This window comes from Athene cunicularia (assembly GCF_003259725.1).
Source record: "Athene cunicularia isolate RWA chromosome 4 unlocalized genomic scaffold, athCun1 chr4_part1, whole genome shotgun sequence".
NCBI classification, from domain to species: Eukaryota; Metazoa; Chordata; class Aves; order Strigiformes; family Strigidae; genus Athene; species Athene cunicularia.
The window spans coordinates 9,888,750-9,908,478 of NW_020799098.1; the positions used below are offsets into that span (position 1 = coordinate 9,888,750).

At 37.5% G+C, this 19,729-nt stretch overlaps 1 protein-coding gene across 4 annotated transcripts in view; it reads left to right on the forward strand.

Annotated features, from left to right (window-relative positions):
- RGS12 (regulator of G protein signaling 12) overlaps nt 1-12,812 on the forward strand; it is an 84,781-nt gene extending 71,969 nt beyond the window's left edge. For 3 of the 4 annotated variants that reach the window (XM_026847078.1, XM_026847081.1, XM_026847082.1), the window contains 2 exons: nt 19-636; nt 11,819-12,812. In XM_026847078.1, coding sequence (XP_026702879.1) covers nt 19-636; nt 11,819-12,183 — 983 coding nt within the window. In that variant the 3' untranslated portion in view covers nt 12,184-12,812. Of the gene's footprint in view, nt 1-18; nt 637-921; nt 2,148-11,818 lie in introns of those variants that run through there. The other variant, XM_026847080.1, reaches the window with a different exon arrangement.
- The last annotated feature ends 6,917 nt before the right edge of the window (nt 12,813-19,729 follow it).

Sequence of the window (19,729 nt, forward strand, 5' to 3'; positions counted from 1 at the left end):
TGGGTTTTTCCCCAATAGAATTTTTTGAACTCATATCCAAAGCTCAAAGTAACAGAGCAGATGACCAACGTGGACTGCTAAGGAAAGAAGACCTTATTCTTCCTGACTTTCTTCGTTTACCTCCCACTGGACCAGAACCATCCTCATCTACTCCCACAGGCTCTAAAGGCCTCAACAAGCGAGTTTCAAAAAATGATGGCAAGGATGGATGTACATCACCAAGTGGAAAACAGGAATCTCTACAAAACTTTAATGAAAATTCAGTTAAGAAAATGGGTCACTCAGAAAATAAGCATAAATCTGCTTTGACAGCACTTCATAGTCAGAAGACTTTCAGTGTTCCTTTTAATACTGCATTGTCTCCGATTCCGCATGCACAGGAAAACAATGCAACAATATGGAAAAGGCAGTCGAGAGAATTGCAAGCTGAAGGCATACAGATGGTAGATGATGAGAATGTGGCAGACTTGACTCTTGTGGCTGAAGGAGATATTAGTAGCCCTAACAGCACTTTGCTACCACCGCCACCACCAACACCACCATCTGACGTCAGTAAACTCACAGAAGCCAACTACCCACCCCCAACTCCTTTTGCAGGTAATCAGGAAAAATCTGGATTTCAAAGATCCAATTCAGGTATTTCTAGATTTTAATAGTCTTTCCTTTTATGTAAAACTACTTTTCCTTGGCACTGTTAATCAGTATTTGGCACCCATTAAAACAAGAAAAAATTCTCTCTGCACCTTAATTTTTTTTTACAAAAAAAATTTTCATTGCCTTAGTCTGTGCTAACTGTAATACTTCTGGTTGCCTTTAATAATGTACTTTTGTTTGGATTTGGCGTGTGACCAAAAATGGACACATGCAGACAAACCTTTAAAATACATCCATATGCTATAATTATCTCATTCTTTACCCTAGGAATACAAAACAGGATATCAGCATTTTGAGCTCCATGGCACTGTTGTGTTCCAGATTTTCTGATCCATTTGTCATAATGAGATACATGATTAGGGTTTGGAAGTTTAAGTGCTTTAGCGGGAACCCTAATTATGTGTTGAAAATTACAGCGCTGTTTATGAATAAAATTTGAAATGGATAAAAAATATTTCTCTAATAAATTACATATTTGTGACTAAAAGTAAAAATGTTAGGTTTTTTTAACCCATGCTTTGCTAGACAGAGAAACAGATTGCATCTACCACACTTTCTCCCCGAATATTCGCATGTCAAATAGCTCTTTCTATTAGATAATTTTAAAGAAAATAAAGAAAATATAGCTTTTTTTAGTATGTAAGTTTCATGGTTTAGCAATATCACAGAGCAATATTAGCCCAAGGCTGAAGTATGGTATTTCTTTATAAACACAGACTCTAATAATAATTGCTATTACCAGAAACAAGAGTTTGAAGACAATGGGTGTTGTGACATTGACATTTTACAGTCATTATACTGTACATTTTAATGTAAAATATAAGAAGAGGTATCTATGTGCTACATTTATTTTTGATGTTTCACAAACATATGGTGCCATAATTTGTATGATCACATTTCTTTGTGATGTGGGAATATACATTTTAATTATTTATCTTTTTACACAGAGTATTTGATACTGTTCTTTATCTGTATGGTTGATGATTTGTAAATACTTCTTCGGTTGTTGAATGCTTATAAATGGCAATGCAAATTATTACATCCTCTTGGTATTTAAAAAAAAAAAATTCCTTTATTAGTAGTATTTGAGAAATGTTCTATAAGCACTACCACTTAATTTCTGAAACTGAGTATTGAACCGACTTGTAACCAGTGCCTACGAATAACAAAACCACAAAATGTACTTCAGACATATTGATGTGTATATGCATAGGTTTGTGTTGGTGTCTTTCTGATAATTTGACAAGTGTACACATAGGTATCAATTTGCATATTTTTCAAGTGAGAACTGTTAAAAAAACCATTTGCACTTAAAAAAAAACTTCAAGAATTTACAATATTTTAATGCATGCCATACGTTTCTGTGTAACCACTGAACTGTAGCTTTCCCTTTTCCCTCTTTCTACTTTTTACTTTGTAGAAATCTTTGTGTAGTTTTCACATGTATTTTGTATCTTTGTTCTCTCAGGAGTAATAAATTCTAGACCTAGTTACGCAAACTGGTTTTAAGCTTTGATTTTCTTCTTTATTTAAAAACAGTTCTTTCAGTCCTGGATTAAGAATTCTGATTGAAATTATCTTCTAATACCAAACAGATTAATATATGTGAACTAGCAATTACAGTGAGACAAATATGCAAATGTTATATTTGTTAATAGTATCATATCAGAGGGCAAATGCTGTCTTGAGATGCTGATGGGTCACATGTGAAATCCATAGCATTGGCATGTGCACCAGAAGGCAGATAAGACAGATTTCTTTTAAATGAGTCATAATAGCAACTCCTGAAAGGAGAGTCTCTTCTGTCTTTGGGTTCTTGGGCTAAACTTTATATTCATCACTTTTCTTCTTATATTAAACTAAAGCAATTCTTCCCTGGTCTTCAAGAAATGAGCTGGTCATCTCAGTTCATTTGATGTGGAGTAACCAATATAACAATCTCTTTATTTGGTAATCTTGGGTAAGACATGAAGGGTTGGATGGGCGCTGGAGACTGCACTGCCCTTTTCATTCTTAGAGATGGGTCCTACCTAACAGTACTGTGAAGCCTAATTTAAAAAAAAAAAAAAACCAAAACAAGAACACTGCAGAGAGGCTCGTCGTGCTGTTACCTAGGTCTCATTGTGTTCTGGGGGCTGAAAATGTAGTTTTTCCAAAAGTCACTGTGTTCCCACGTAGTCGTGGGCCTCCGTGAAAGAAAAAGCAGTTGAAAGTCCTGTGGCAGTTCCCCTTTTAAAATATTCAGGCTTTTCCACCACAAATATTCTACATACTGAATTGATTTTTTTTTTTTAAAGAGATTTTAATTTTCATGTATTCCAACTGGTCTACTCTTTGACTGGTGTTTCTGTTTTATTTTTCTGTCACAGTCACTGTGAGAGATCTTTAAGTAATCAAACAATAATTTTGCAAAACTAAAATTTTAGTTTCTCTTAGCTTTGCAACAAACCAGATTTTTTTTTTTGAGGAATAACAAAAGTCTAAAAGATGTAAAACACCTCCCTTTTTTGCTACAACCTTACTGAATACACTATTTTACACTCTTCTCACAGTACACTACTATTTTATGGGAACTGTATTCTACACAAGAACGGTGATTTTATGGAAAAAACATGGGCTGAAACAAAACTTTTCTCTCTTCATGATTTCATGGTGTTTGCATGGAAAGACTATTCAGTGATGTACAGTTATGATAATAAAGAATGCTGGAAACTCATCTCCAGTCAAGAATCGGTATTTCAAAGGACTAAATCATTAATGATGGTTGCTTTTTTAAGTGCTTTAATGGTTCTCCATTCATAATCCCCTATCAATGGGAAATACATTTCTGATTGGTTTATTGAATTAAAATGTTGGGATAAAAAATAATGACTACAATAATTTAAAGAGGTCTGTAGTCTTGGTTTCAGGTTGGTATAAAGGCAAATGACGCGTATGCTTACACTGTGCACTGGGATTTTATACATTGGGATTGTATGTACTGGGAAAAGGGCTGGGGGGATGAGGTAGACCCTCATATTCTGCAGGGAGCAATTCGCTAACCGCAGGCTGATGTAGCCAAGCCAGGATCCATCCCTGTAATGGGTAACTCTTGTTGTATTTTTCACTTGAAGATCTAGAATGCAGAATATGAACAATGTAATGAAAAGAGCAAAATGAGGTTTGCATCACTTGGAGCTTTTGAGAACAATTTTTCAAACACAGATCTTAACTTTCTTGAGTAAAATGTGTTTATACTGCAGTAATATTTAGCTGTGAAGTAAATCAGTTCGCAACACAAGATCATTACTAATTCTACTTGTGTTACTCACTTAGAGAAAATGTTTTTTATTTTTGAGTAGGTCTGCTAGTTCTGGCAAATTTCCCACTTTAAAAATCAGGGGTTTCTGGAATCTGAAGACTAACTCCAAAATGTACTTACTTCATGTCTCTACTTCTAATGGTAGTGGTACCCATCTGTGGAAGAAATAATTATTGTGTGGTGTAATTAACCTCAAGTGATGCATTAATTTTTGAAAGTGTTGATACTGATTTAATCTCTTTGTGTTTTTTGTTTTTGTTTGTTTGTTTGTTTGTTTTTGTTGTTTTTTTTTTTGTTATTGTTGTTAATTGTATGGTATAGTCTGGGTACTTTGAATGTTGTCCAGTTTTTCCCAGGGGGTTAGGCACGTTCGTTATCCAAGTGAAAAGTAGCTGTCATGGGGACAGGCAGTCTTTCAAACCTTTAGTCCTTTCAAGAGCTGTGAATATTAAGCCAGAGGCCTTACCTTAGATTATTTATTCAGCAGTATTCCACTGGGGCCTGTGAGTTGTTCACTGTGATTGTTGCCTCTACTACAAAGTAGGTGGGTATGTAGTCTTAGTAGCAATTTGTTTTTTTCAGGGAGTACCATTTCATCCTTAGGACAATTTGCAGCAATCCAGACCAGAGGTGCACAGGCTACAGATGTGATTCCATCAATTTGTTCTTTCTTCTGTTATTAAAAAAAATATATCTTTTTTTTTTGCATTTAGGGTGAGAAGTATTCTTAAAATGAAATTATGGTTACAGTCAATGGAATTATTGCCTACCAAGTAGGAAAGTATTTTTTTGAGTAGATTATTTTAAACTTGATCCAGCAATTCAGTCGAATAAAGAGTTTATTCAAAATTCCCTTTTGATAGGTATATCATGTCATTGGTTAAGATAGGGAGCCAGCTGGAGAAAACAAAAGTATGCTGAACTCTCTGGAATTATGCTTTGATAATATGGCTATGGAAGATAAAGAGTTACTTAACTTTTTTGAAGACACCGCTTGTTTCTGAAATAGATGGGCAATCGTATCCTCAAAATAAACTTGCTTCTTTTCTTATTGGGAAGAATTCTTTCAGAAATGGGATTGTTAATACCAGTGCTAGGATGTTTTTGTTTTGAAAGATAAATTATGCAGAAATGAAATGTCAGGGTGGACTCTCAGAGCCTGAGGCTGGCTATTGTTCCCAAAGACAAAAAAACCCTCCCAACTGCTCTTTTTTACTATTCACAGAGAGAACGCGGGATGCTACAACTGAGGAATAGAGATCAGATAATATCAGCGGTATTTCTGTGACTTTCACTTTTTGGTTTCTAAACTTTTCAGTTGAAAGGGTAATGAATTCCAAGTGCAATAAACTTTGTGATAGTTGAGATTAAAAATGATCATGCATATTTCTTAAAAATTAAAAAGAAACCTTTATTTTTGTAACATATTCTATAATATTTTATATAATTAATATTTTACATAATCCATTAATTCATGTGGCATATTTTAGACATAATCCAGCAGTGTTTCACGTGTAAATCAAGATAACCACATAAATGAAAACATAAATAAAAGTGTAAGAAGAGGAAGGGATTATGACTTAAAAGCTGTAAAAATAATGTAAATTGTTATTTTTATCAAAGGCTGTTGTCCTGGAGTTAATTACATCCTGACTGGTCCTGTGTAATTTTATAGAACATAATTGGTTTCTGGATCAATATAAAGAAGTACTTGTGGGGATCCAGTAATACTAAGGCCAGAATCTGTTAATCTTCTTTTAATCAGATTATGATTAAATGGGACAATTGCATGTAGTACATGACTGAGATCAATAATAAACAAAGAAGGAGAGTTATGTTATGAGTAGGACAACCAGGAAGCAAGGAAGGCCTTGAGGAATCATTATTTGAAATGTAAGCTTATTTCAGTCAAACAGCAAGGCATGCATTTTAGAAAGAATTACAGATTTTTTCACTGACTAGATAAAATGTTAGAAAAATCACAACTGCTCTTTGAACCAAATGCACACAAGCTAAAACCAGACCTATGCAAACACATGGCTTACATTTGGGTGATGAAATGTACTTCGTTGAATTATTAGTTGAAATGTAACTGCAAGCACTGCTAAACCACATTTTAGAATTTCTTAATTGAAAAATAACAATGAATGGCAGATTAAATTACAACCGATTCAAGTAATTCAATCCACCATTTCCCAACATATTACTCTCTGCAATAATTAAACCTTCAGTTACCAAGTACTGATGGAAAAGCAAAATGAATGTTAACAAAAAATACTGGAAGATCAAGCTGAGGGCTGAATACTTGTAGACTGTTGCAGAGGTGTTTTGTCGTGTCTGCTGCTCAGAAAGTATTCAAAAATTATTTCAATTTTAGCAGTGGAGAAAAAGTTTAAGAAAACTGGCTAGTGTTACTGAGGGCACGCATGTCAGTTGGGATCAAAATCCAGAACTTTTATTTATTGTTGAACTGTTCCTGGATTTTAAATGTTGTGTGCAGTTCCCTTCAGCAGCTGCTGCAGCCGTGTATATAAAAGGTCACTGCCCTCAGCAAACACAGTTTGAAGTGTTTCCTTTTTTGATTATATATGCCACTGGTGAGCAGTAGTAGTCATACCAGCTCCCTCTTTTTTGTAATATTCAGGATTTGTCTTTCTGAATAATGTTTAGTGCTTTGTTCTTATGAATGCTTTTGAGATGAATGCAATGGAAGAATTTCTATCCACCCTGTCTTTCTAAACTTAACACTACAAATGTATTCCAAAAATTCCCTGGACACAAGTAAATAGACTGGTAATGCAGAGTATCGCTCTTTGTAGAATAATCCATTTCCGAGCTTGATGCCTTCATTGTTCCTGAGTCAGATTTTAAGGCACCAAGCATATGCTGCAGTTGCTATTTCATCATGCAAGTGAAATAAACCATTTAAAGTCAGATTTCCTTTGAAAAGATTTAGCATAAACTGTAGGTAGATATCTTTTATTAAATCCTTTTTTCTCCTCGGTGTTGTTTTAGTTGAAGAGATGAAGGAAACTGTTAAAGGAAATTTAACCTGCAGAATTCTAAATCTTAAATGTAAAGTATTCTTTTCCCTCTGGAGGCATAAATCACAACTTTTTTTAAAAAATACTTACAGTACTGACAGTATACCAGCCAGTGTGGAAGTAATTTATCTACTACTTAAAAGAATCCAAATCTGGGAAGGCTAAAATTTTGAAGTACCATTTCCCAACAGTCCAGGACATGAAGGGAGAAGTGTCTTTCACATAATGAAGCTGCAAGATTACCTGTATCTTGAGGGAGTTACTTCTACTGAAGTATTTCCAGGACGTTGACGTGAACACCCCCTGCCAAAGTGACCATCAGAAAGCTTCTTTTTTAAGTCTCATATAAAAAAGTGCTCTCTCAGGCAGCATGTTGTCACCTTACAACAGGTTGTTTTATGGAATCAGAGATAAGGATAGTATCTGCCCAACCTTTTCGCATTAAAGAACGCAGCAGAGTCTTATTAATTTGGAGACTGAAAATGGCTGTTTACAGTTGGGGGTGGTATATGTCAGTAAATAACCAATTCCAGGAATTGTTCCTGAAAGTTCTGGTGACTTCTTTTCACAGGAATTGTAAGTATGAAATACTTCAAACAGATTCTTACCTGCTGTAAGGCAGCACAGAATCATTAAACTCATGCTTTTTAACTGAATATCTGATCCTCTCTGACATTAGAAGTTGATTGCCTGGAATCAATGGTACAGAAGTCAGCAGAGTATTGCTATCTTTCAGTAGAACTGAGAGCCATCTAAGTAGTAACTGGTTTTGACAAGAACAGTAGGATTTTAGCAAAGGTAGACTGCGAAGAGAAATGCTGAATCTACATAGAAGAGGTGTCTGTCTATATGGAGATGTTGTTGGAAAAGAATAGTGTTGGAATAGAATTTAACATTGTCATATATGAAATCCACCAAGTATGGACTTTCAAATACAGAGCTCATCTCTTGCAGTGAAACTTAATCATCTTGCTTTTATAACGAGAGATAAATATGGTTTGGATGGAACTGTATTGAGTATTGATCACTTAAAGCTATAGGTGCTTAATTTGTGATCAGATCTAAATTATGCTTTAAGAAGTGAATCATAACTCAAATTTGGCACGTTGAAAATAAATGGATCTAATAATTCTGGTATATAAACAGTATCCCTGCAAGATGTTATGGATGGACCTTTAAATCCCAGGCATCTGCATTAGGGTTATGGTTATTGTGATCCTATCATCTACATTTGACAGTTAATGCTGTTCCTGAAATTTCCAGGTTTTTTATGACCTTACCTTTGCCTGGAATTTGGCCAAATGTTCCCTTGATCCTAAACTACTTTGAGGACCATGTCTTCTGTTATCTTGTTTAGATCTTATAGCTTGAGGAATATTTTATACAGAAGAAGAAAAATCCATCTTTGTCTTCCTATGTGAAGACACTTTGTGTAATCATAATGTTAAATTCAGAGAGCTTGAGCATAATACACAAAATCAGAATACCTGAAAAAGAGGAATATTGGTAAAGGAAGTCAGGAGATAAACCAAAAGAGCACCTGATTGTTAACCTTTTGAAAAATGCAAACCGGTGCACTTAACCTTCTAAGCAGTCATTCAGCTGCAAGTCTGTAGAACAGGACATCTCCAGTTTAATGACAGAAGACGACATGCATCATCCCATCTTTAAACCAGCTGGAACATATTAATGGGATCAGATGCCTGGGAAAATTCCCTTAGAGTTGCGAGAAATGCTTAGCAGGGGGAGGGTGAAGATTACCAATAGGCGTGATTATGCTGTTCCAGTCTGTTTGGAAAATAATCTGTGCAACTACTGCCCTAAGCACTGGCTTCCTTTCCCTTCTGAAGTTAGGTAGGACATGGGAGAGATTAGGCTTGGGAAATTGTAATATAATTCCTGACATCCCTTATGCAAGGCAAAGCAATCTGCAGAGATATCCATGAAGGTTTTCATCACTTTAGTGCAAGGATATGTGAAGAGAAATTTTATCTGTGAAAGCTCTCTGCACCTTAGATGGTGCCCTGCATAGCAGAGTTTGCTCAGATATTAGTTACACAGAAAGAGAGTGTGAGGAGACCAGTGTAGAAGTGTTGTGGGCATCATTTAAGCCTCGTAAAAAGCTCCACTGAGTATATGCAACTTTTGAGTCTATTTTAAAACTTGTGGGATACATTTACACACAAGATGGTTTGGGGAATATCTCCTATTATTTGTGCTAAATAGTTTGTGCATAAGTACTTAGTTTTTAAAAATGAGGAAAAAAGCACATTAAAATATTTTTTCAGTGTAGTGCTACTCTTGAAATCATCTTCCTTTTGTTGTAGATGAGCCAAGATCTTTTTTACCCTGCTAGGAAAAGGAAAGCCATCTTCACAGTATCACCTCTTAGTAATTCCACGTTCTTTTGAACCAGTATTTTAGATAAGTCCTGTCTGTTACTGTCCTGCCTCTAGTAGTAATTTATTAGATGCTTCAGAGGGATTGCTCCTGAAAGGGCATTAATATAAAAACTTGCCCATAATACGGATTTATTCCTCTTCAGATGGGCTTATGTCTTGTGAAGCCTGAGAGGTAACTGACCTTATTTTTGCTTTGTTCCTATTAGACAACTTGCAAGACCAGTTGCTTCATGTGGTGACACAGTAACACCATAATTCCAAGACTTAATGGCATTTCTTATATTTAGCTGTGGAAGGACTTAGCAACCAAATAAATACAGCAATACTTACACATTCCATAGCGTTCCTCTGTAGGAGTTTCCAGCTCTTTCATCTTTTGTGCCCTGTTAATGAATGCTGTATCTTCTGACCGTGGAAAGTGTCCCAACTTTATTCAAGTCAACAGAGCTAGGAGACCTTACACCACCATCAAAGTTATTTCTTTACATTACATTTAGTAGAAGGATGTATTCTCAACGCTAGGACAACTGGATGACTCATGCTCTGTCAGTGCAAACCATTTCTAATTTATCATAGTATGGCTTTTTAGAAATTAGTGTATCTTTTAAACAAACTTGAAAGGAGAATTAGAGATCTTCCTCAAAGGACACAGAATAGTAGATTAAAAAGATCAAGAGTACAATTCGGTACAATTAAAAAGATCAAGAGTACAATTCATGTTAAGAGAAACATTTTAGAATAGAAGAATAGCATTTTACACCACAGCCATGCAAAGAGCAGTTAAAATTAAGCCAGTGTTCAGCTGCAGTAGGAAGATGAAGCATAATAGAGTCCCATTAAATGTTAGTGGTAATTTAGTAGGCTGAAGTCGTGCTGGGCTACCAGGGCTGAGAAAGCTTTCTGCCTTCTCTCTGCTATTGCTCAGCTGATTTGTTTGGAGTTTGATCTAATTGATCTGGATGTGAAAAAATGCAAGCATTCCTGATGTGGAATATCCACATTATTAATGTGGGGCTACCCTGTAGCTAAAACACTAAAATAATATTCCACCATTTAGAATTTTAACTTCATTGAATAGAAAACTTTAACCCTTGAGAGGAACCTGGAATAATTTGGTTGAAGCAGTATGAAATTGCTTTTTTTGTCCTTTTCATTTGCATTTTTTCCCTTCTCCATATCAAAATTTTCTTGATTACAATGATTATACATTGAAATTTATTTTTCTTGCAAAAAGCTGTATACATCACTTTGTGGAACAAACACAAATAAAAGTTTTCAAAGCCATCTATGGGATTTAACCACACAAGTCTCATGGGATTCGTGTGGTTAAATGTGCTAGTCAGGCACTTGTGTGTACTGTGACAAAAAGTTTAAAACTTTTTTCAGTAAGGCATGTCAGGTAAGATGGTATCTTTTAAAAGACCAGCTTCTATATGTGGAAAAAAGAAACTAAATATGAAATGGAACCCCTTTGTGCCTTGACAGTTTCTCTACTTTTTCTTGGTTATCAGTTGGTATAATAAAAGCAGTTCTCTGTCCCTGAAAATTTTTCCACTTTTTATATCATTACGGTGGGGGCACCTCAACTACAGAAATCGTGTTGATAACCATAGTGCGAATCATGAAATCAACCCATTCTTCATCCTTCCCTTCTTGTTGCCTGTTGAAACAGGCCAAACAGCTTTGTCTGCATTTGCTTTAAGAAGTGCCTAGCAGTTTGCAGTGTCACCCCAAACACAAAATTACCTTTTGGGGAGCTCAAGGATTTACTCTAGGGTTAATTTGGGATGACTTTGTATGAATAGATCTAGAGAATAACCTCAAATCCTAACAATTGTGATTTTAGAATCACTGTACCAAAAAGAAACTTCAAGGTTAAAATCGCACATAACTCAGGTGTTTGTTGAATGTATAAGCCTTTCAGAACATTATTTATTGTTGTCCTGTAAACCATGGCCCATAATTGCTTGGCTGCAGTTCCGGACAGTAAACTGCAACTTCAAATCATCTTTTCTTAGCCTGCTAGAGAATTAATCTCTAGCCAAGTAAAAATAATGTCTCAGCAGAGATCTGGTACTGGAGACCACTGCAAGTCAAGGAACATCTCCCGCTCTGCCCCAGTAGAAGCTCTACACATTTATACTAAGTAGTTATTTTTAACGGAGTCTTTTTAAAAAAATCTGAAACATGCTAAATTAAGACAGGTATTAACATTTTAAATTTATCTTTGAGATCTACTGTTTAGTTACCTACTTGGTAACATCAATAAGTCTTGATGGAGTGGAGGAATAGCCTAACTGACTATCTACCATTAGGACCTCAGACGAGGCTGCAGTATTGAAAACTGCTAAAAACAGAAGATATATAACTCTCCCTTTTTTTTGTTTTGTTTGTTTGTTTGTTTTAATTCTGGCTAGGTGCAAACCAGAGAAAGAAGAAAGATTCACAAGGATCTTCAGGAAGCTCCTGTGAGCAGACCTCTCACAGAGTGAAGACCAGCAGAAGCTTCAATTCTCCTGGTGTGAGAGAGAACCCTGGAACGGAGCTCCCTGTAAACAGGATAATCGATGTAGATGGAGTCAAACTGGAAGACATTGGCACACGCTCCTGTGACGATTCTGAAGGGAACCTCAGCTTTGAAGGTTACATCTCTGAACTGAGATCTTGCCAAGGGAGAATGAGGACTGGAGTTTATAGGACATCAGACCTTCCATCTCTGATTACTGTCAAAAGTGAGAAGAATAAGGGCACTGAGAATCAGTATAAAGCTACTTTTGTTTAAATATCTGATTTTAATTAAGAATTCTGGTGGTTTTGCTTGGCATCAGCAGCAGTGGAGATATGCCTTAGAGACATGTTCCTGCAAGTTACGAGTTGTTTTCAGTACCCAGTTACCTTCAACGAGCCTGTCAGACCATCTGTTCTGATATGAGTTAGAACTTGTAGAATGAAAAAATAATATTTCAATGAAAGTATCGAGCTAATTGTTTTTGTTCTCTTACTGTTTCTATATAATTTTCCCTGGGATAATTCTGTTGCACAGTGCAATTAAAGTTACGATTTCCACCCCTACCTTGTCTTTAATAAAGACAATCTCACTTGAAATTTCCCTACCCAAACTTTTTATTGAAGATAATTTCACTTTAACCTTCTAACGTTTTTTCCTGGTCTGCAGGATTCCCTGTGCATTGGTAGGCTTTTGAAGTGGAAGTAAAATCAGTTACGGGTATAAAAAGAGTAGGATTATTTTCTTAATATCTTCCTATCTGTCTCATAATGTTTGGGAAGAGGTCCAGGTGGGATTCAGTCTTGTCTAATGTATTGCCTGGATGGATATATGCAGTAAGAGCATTGTTATACAAGCAGTAGGAAGAAAAAAAAAAAAAAAAAGCTGAGAATTTCCTGTGCTGGGAATAATAGCTGCTCTCAGAGCCAACACAGGTGACGTTTCCATACAGAAATGTATATACTAATTACAGTGGTGGAAGGGTTGTCCAGACCCCTCCTCATCACTGCTCTTGGTGTCTTTTAGCTTTGGGGAAAGGCAGATTTTTTTATTGCTCTTTTGATAAGTGGTTAAGTCATTAAGTCATTTTTGTCATTAATTGTAGTTTCAGTTAATCTTATAGCCTTGGGTGGAGTTTTGAGGAAAAGATACTTAAGAGCACTGAACATGTTTCTTTTGCCACTCACTCCTTTCCTCCTTTACCATTTCTTCAGGAGAGGTTATGAGTCTGGACATGCAAAAGGGTACATGAAGAAATGAGAGTGCTGGACCTCTGCTTGTCAATGTGAAACAATATTAAGCATATATATTGGGACCTCCTGGTGGTTCACTGCTTTGAAATTATTGTGAGACTTAAGAAGTCATGTTACATAGCTCCTAGACTGCAGATGCACACAGGCAGTAAGTCTAAAGCATCACAGTAATTATTCTTTAACTTCTCTTTGCTTCTAAAGCATAGCAAGAATCACGATTTTTTTGAGTAGCTAAGAATATTGGAGGCAGTCACCCAGTTTCTTAAACTCAAATCTGTAAGGGAGAGGTACATATGATTTTATAACAGTAAAGTAAGATTCCTAAAGCTTAAGCATTATACATCAAATACTCCAGGGGTATAAATGGACACACCATCTATTAGCTTTAGTACTTTAATTCATTTCCACTGATAAGTGATTTTGGTATTGATATTGAAGAGAACCCTTGTTAAAATTAGGCTCAACTCAGTGTGTGACTGAATGAGGATATATGCTATGAAAATAGCTGTTCTTTAAAAAAACTCTCACAATTAAAACTAATCTGAGATTCATGCTAAAATCATAGCGGTGTAACGATACTGGAGACTTGGGGAAACACAGCAGGCAGAAATATGAGTGAACGGGCTTGGAGAATGGTGGAACTGGGTAATGGACTGTCCTGTTAAAATACAGCCATAGCATATGGTGTGCGGGCTGACTATCTGTACTGAAGGTAAAGGGAGAAGCTTCTATACTGATCCACAGGAGATGTTGTTTTGCATTGTACTATATGTCACCAGTGGGGGACACAGCAAAACAGTCATAGCTCAAGGATGTGAAAATATTTAAGTATCTATGTATTTTAAAAGTGGTTTTCCCATGGTTTGGTGTTCTTTTTTTTTTTTTTTGGTAGAGAGGATATTTGTTTGCACAAGTAATGGCCACAATTTTTTCCTCTCTTCTGGAAAATTAATGGCTTTGTTCTAATCAAGACCAACATTACGCCAGTCAGACTCAAGAGAGGGCTTTTTGACCTGTGATGCTCTTCACTTTCTGTGTGTCTTGGAAAATAAAATCCTAACATCATACAGACAAAAGCTTCAAATTCAAATACAGTCATTACAGTCTCTATTAATCAGTATTTTAGATGAAACAATGTTGTTTATTTTACATTGTGCAAGTGTGCTTAAGTGACTTTTAGTGAGCAATACAGAATTCTTCAGCTGGAAAATGAGACAGCTAAGTGGAGATATAATAGTCTGAAAAACCTTGAGTGCCAAGGAAAGGGTGGATAGGGATTGACTATCACACTCTTTTCTAATACAAGAATTAATGGCCGTCAGATGAAACTAGCAGAAGACAGGCTCATATTAAAGAGTTGTCTCTTTACCTTCTCCTGTTTTCTTTTCACAAGCTGCTGTGCTCAGAAAAAAAAAGGAAACAAACCTGCTGTTTTTAAATTCGGAGTGCAGCAAACTGCATTGGACTGTATCAAGGATTCAAAGGGAATTTGACAACATGGGAGAGTTAAACTGTGTGCAGGGAAATGAAGGATGTGAAAGAATGGAGTTTAACATAGGGATAAATCTTGGCACTATGCCTGGAAATCCTGTAAACAATGGGACATGGGAAAAACTGTTCCTCCCCACACTGGACTGTTATGCCGGTTATTGGCTTATTGTTTAAAAGAATGAATTCATAGCTAGGACTTATGGAAACTAATTCCTTAGACTTAGAAATAATTAATAATATTATCTCTCCTGTTCAATATCTGACAATATAAAAGCTAAACCTGCTGGAATCAGTTGCCACAGATCATGGAGTTAATAAAAATGAATGTGGACAGCCTGTCTCTGGCTGATGTTTTCCAAGATTTTACTAAGGATGTTGTCCAGTTTTAATTACTCTGTGACTTCAACATTATAATATGATTTAAAGTTCCCTCATTATACTCTGATTTCCACTACTAATGACATCTACTTGCAATTAAAAGAGCAGACCAATTGAAGCACTGCTTGATAGCTTAATCCTTTATCTCGCCAGCTAGTTCCTAAAGGTAATCAGATTTTATGTGATTTTATTTCTCTTTTACTTTTCCCAGTTTTCCCCTGATGAAGCTCCACTTGTACAGAGAGTTACTCTTATGTCTCCTTAATCCCATGATGACAAATAAAAGGGGAATTCAGTCTCCTCATACTCTTACATGGAAGAGAGAGATCCACTGACCTATATCAGTACTCAAACCCGAAACTGTAACAACCAGTGATATAAAAAACCCAACCTCAACACTTAGAAAATCCTTCATATTCTAAATCTTATTTAGTATACCAGTTGTCTTATTTCACTTGTTGTCATGGTATCTGATTTTCAAATGGTAGTTGTTTCAGCCTCATAGGCTCCACGACAGTCACAGTTTTGTTGTTTTTTTTTGTTTGTTTGTTTCAAAGGTTCTGTGGAGAATGGAAAATGCACATATAGGCAAATTTACAAAGGGACTTCCCCTTTAGGATTACTACAGCAGTGTGCCTTGTCAACAAATGGTGATATAACACACATGCAAAATAAACCACTGCGCAGTTTAGCTCTGGGGGATGGCATGACAAATAACTGATGTTTTTTGAAGGCACATGAACAGGCTTTGCAAAGAGACTTTGCAAGAGATTTCCTGCTCTGTAAGAGGGAGCCAACACCTGGCTGGCTGTACCATGTCCCTTCTCATGCCCCTGAAAGTCTTCTGGAGGCTATTGAATGTCTGTCAAAGATGTTGGGTCCTTCGTGCACTCTTTCTCTGCCTGAAAGTTTTCGCCACTTTTCTTGCCCTTGCTATAGTGTGCATTGCTTTATTTCTCCCTCTCTTCTGATGCTAGAATTTACTGTTCTTAACAGAAAACTGTTAAAAGACATGGCTCGGCTGATAGCCTCATCTCGTTGTAGCAGAGATAATCAGGACTCATGAGGTTATTGTGATTTTTCTGGAAATAGCCTGATTTCCAGAAATAGCCTGATTTCCAGTGATTTATCTGGAAATAGCCTTGCCAGTTTCTCAGTAGTGGTGTTAATGCTCATCCCAGACTTTTCCAACACAGTATTGATAGTGAATGTTGTCATTTAAATGTTCTCTCCTAAGGTACTTGGTAGCTGGGAGATGGGGTGAGTGTGTGGTAGTGCTCTGCAGCATCTGTGATGCAAACACCCAGAGGCATCTTTTCACAATTTCTCAAAGATTTTGAAAAGTTTCCAAAGGCTCAGTTAGACAAAGGCCACAACTTAACAGCAGGCCCTTATCAAGAGGTGTGAGAAGCCAAAACCGTTGCAGGTCCAAGGCACTCCTCCTAACTCTCAACCACAGCTCATTGTGTTTAGAAACAGCTGTATTTTCTGCATCAACAGGCAGATTTCCAAGCTTTGTGGGATTGTAGCAAACCCGTGTGACAACAGTGTTGCTCTGTGGATAGTGTGGGTGTATACCCTGCAGCAAAAACAAGTGGCTAATCCAAGTACTTCTCTCTCCTTCTGCTCTTGGAACCACATCCCAAGCTTAGCATCGCAGGTACTGAACAACTAGGAGATTTGTGAACCCTAATCCAATGCCAGTTAAAACAGAGGAAATGCTTTAATTGATTTTACTGAAATATTTCCTTGCTGTAGACCAACTGCCACTTTTAGCCAGGTTACTCTTGATTTTTTTCAGAAGCCCTTTATCTGCTGAGAAGTGATGTATGATCAGGTGTCTGCAAATCTTGCCTGCGTTACTCACAGGGTCACAGAATCACAGAATTGTCTAGGTTGGAAAGGACCTTGAAGATCATCCAGTCCAACCATTAACCCAACACTGACAGTTCCCAACTACATCAGATCCCTCAGCGCTATGTTGACCCGACTTTGAAACCCCTCCAGGGATGGGGACTCCACCACCTCCCTGGGCAGCCCATTCCAACGCCCAACAACCCCTTCTGGAAAGAAATGCTTCTGATATCCAGTCTAAACCTTCCCTGGTGCAATCTGAGGCCATTCCCTCTTGTCCTATTGCTTGCTACTTGGTTAAAGAGACTCATCCCCAGCTGTCTGCACCCTCCTTTCAGGGAGCTGTAGAGGGCAATGAGGTCTCCCCTCAGCCTCCTCTTCTCCAGACTAAACACCCCCAGTTCCCTCAGCCGCTCCCCGTACGACCTGTGCTCCAGACCCTGCACCAGCTCCGTTGCCCTTCTCTGGACACGCTCGAGTCATTCAATGTCCTTTTTGTAGTGAGGGGCCCAAAACTGAACACAGGAATCGAGGGGTGGCCTCATCAGTGCCGAGTACAGGGGTCAGATCCCTTCCCTGTCCCTGCTGGCCATGCTATTGCTGACACAAGCCAGGATGCCATTGGCCTTCTTGGCCCCCTGGGCACACTGCTGGCTTATGCTCAGCCGGCTGTCAATCAACACCCCCAGGTCTCTCTCTGACTGGCAGCTTTATTTTTATACTTAAAATGTTAGCAAATCCAATATGTTACACATGAGCCAACATGCTTTCTGAATTGTTTGTGTGGAAGATAAGGAAAGAAAATTGTTTATATTTTTTCATCCCAAGTGATCATTCTGTTGTACAGTCTGAAATGTTGTAAAGAATTTGATTTGTATTCTTATTTGTGGTTTTATCTTTAAATGTCTATATAGTGACTTTCTAATATGATAACGCACATTGGATTTATTTCTCATGCCTTGTCTTCCAAAAGTATTGAGAAATCCAGTACTACACAACAATGTTTATAGAATCTTGTGTCAAACTAATTTAAAATGTTGTGTATGTAGTAAGTAAATAATTTATACCACTGGAACGGATAATGTTTCACTTATATCTAATTTCAATGTAGGGAAAGATGTGAAAAAGGTTTTTTCAGTTATTCTGGAACCTGCTGCCATTTGGACATCACAGCTTCAGTCAAAGTATGAGACATGAAACTAGCCTGTATTTTTTTAGATTTTGCAAAGATGTCTTCTTAAACCCAGCTTACATAAAGAAATTCCTTTAAAAGAGGATTCTTAAGAATTTCTGCCAAATATTTATATTCCTTAAAAATAGCTCATCCTCTGGAATTTAATAATAGTGGGTTAGGTTTTTAGCCTTTAATTAATTCCTTTTGCTCTATTCTAGCAACACAAAAGAATTGCAAACCTGAGGAAAGACAGTAGCCAAATGTTTTCCAGGTACAGTGTAATCCTCCTCTGGCTTTCCCTCTGCATAGTCTCGGTGGCTTGTCTAGCTCTGCGGTTTCTGAGTGGACAGATGCATCAGAACTGCTCTGCCCTTGCAGCAGGCACTGTTAAAATATACAAATGCTCTATCTACCAGAGAGCAAGAGTGGAAAAAACTGGGGGGCCCAGTGGTTCAGTGTCTGTGTACACTAACCTGAATCAGTGACACAATGATCCTTGCATGGTTCCCTTCTCATTCACCATCCTCTTTGAACACTTTGTGCCAGAGCAAGGGGACGTACAGAAGTTTGAGAAGCAATAGTAGAAAATAATGACTGATGGGAGTGGGATGAAATGTAACTCTTCCAACTCCATGATAACACTGTGTTGCTCCCCATGATAATCTTGTACCAGTTTCCAGTCATGATGCTGAATCCCAGCAGGTACACAGAGCTGCGAAGACACTAGAGCGTTTCCAAGTGCATGCAGCCTGCAGCAAGTGTCAGGGTGAGTACTCCAAAGATCGCTCACCTACCTCACTGGAGGAGGCCCTGAAATCCAAGGTTGGGAACTATATTCTTAAATTACTTGTGTCTGCTTTTCCAGGATGCACTAACCTGTACCTTGTTTGCATTCTCTTTCTGCAGAGCTTTCTGTACGGCTTCAAGCCTCAATTCCAGAGCAGGCTGATAAAGAAATGAAAGGCCAGCTAGAAGTTAATCTAATAAAGCTAGTTTTCTTGTAGTGGCATAATCTTAGATCAGGGCACAAAAATTAAACTAATGCCTCTCCCCATTCCTGTGGGAGGTGACTGGGGTCTTTGTTAATGATCTGAGTCTGTCCTAGAAAGATGAAACCATGTGATGAGGGGAAACTACCCCTTAATTACTATTCTCCCTCATTTATAGACTCGCACAAACATCCTTTTCAGTAACTATTTGCCAGTATACCAACAACGTGAACTCAGATACCAACAATATCTATGTAACTTCAACCTCTTCCACACTTTTAAAATTTCCAGAGTCAATACTACAGCCAGGGTGAAGCAATGCCTGGCTGAGATCAGCCCTCTGTATGCAAAGCAGTTAGCTGAAACTTGTTTGCAACCAGGAGATAATCAGTGATGCTGGGCACATATCTTTGACCTCGTGCTTGCTGTGAGTGTTGAGTAAAAAGCATGTTTGTGTGTGTGTGTGTATTAGAAAATCCAGAACAACACATGCTGCAACTTCACTCCCTGGTGAGAGGGTGAAGGCACAAACAGGCAGATGTTGAGCTTCCCATTGGAAGGTGCTGATGGCTAAGCACACTCCATCAGTCTTGCACTGCCTCAGTCTCCTGGAGAATGCTGGTTCTCCCATTGCATCTTGCCTGTTTATGTTTTTGTGGGAAAGGGACAGATACAAAGGTATG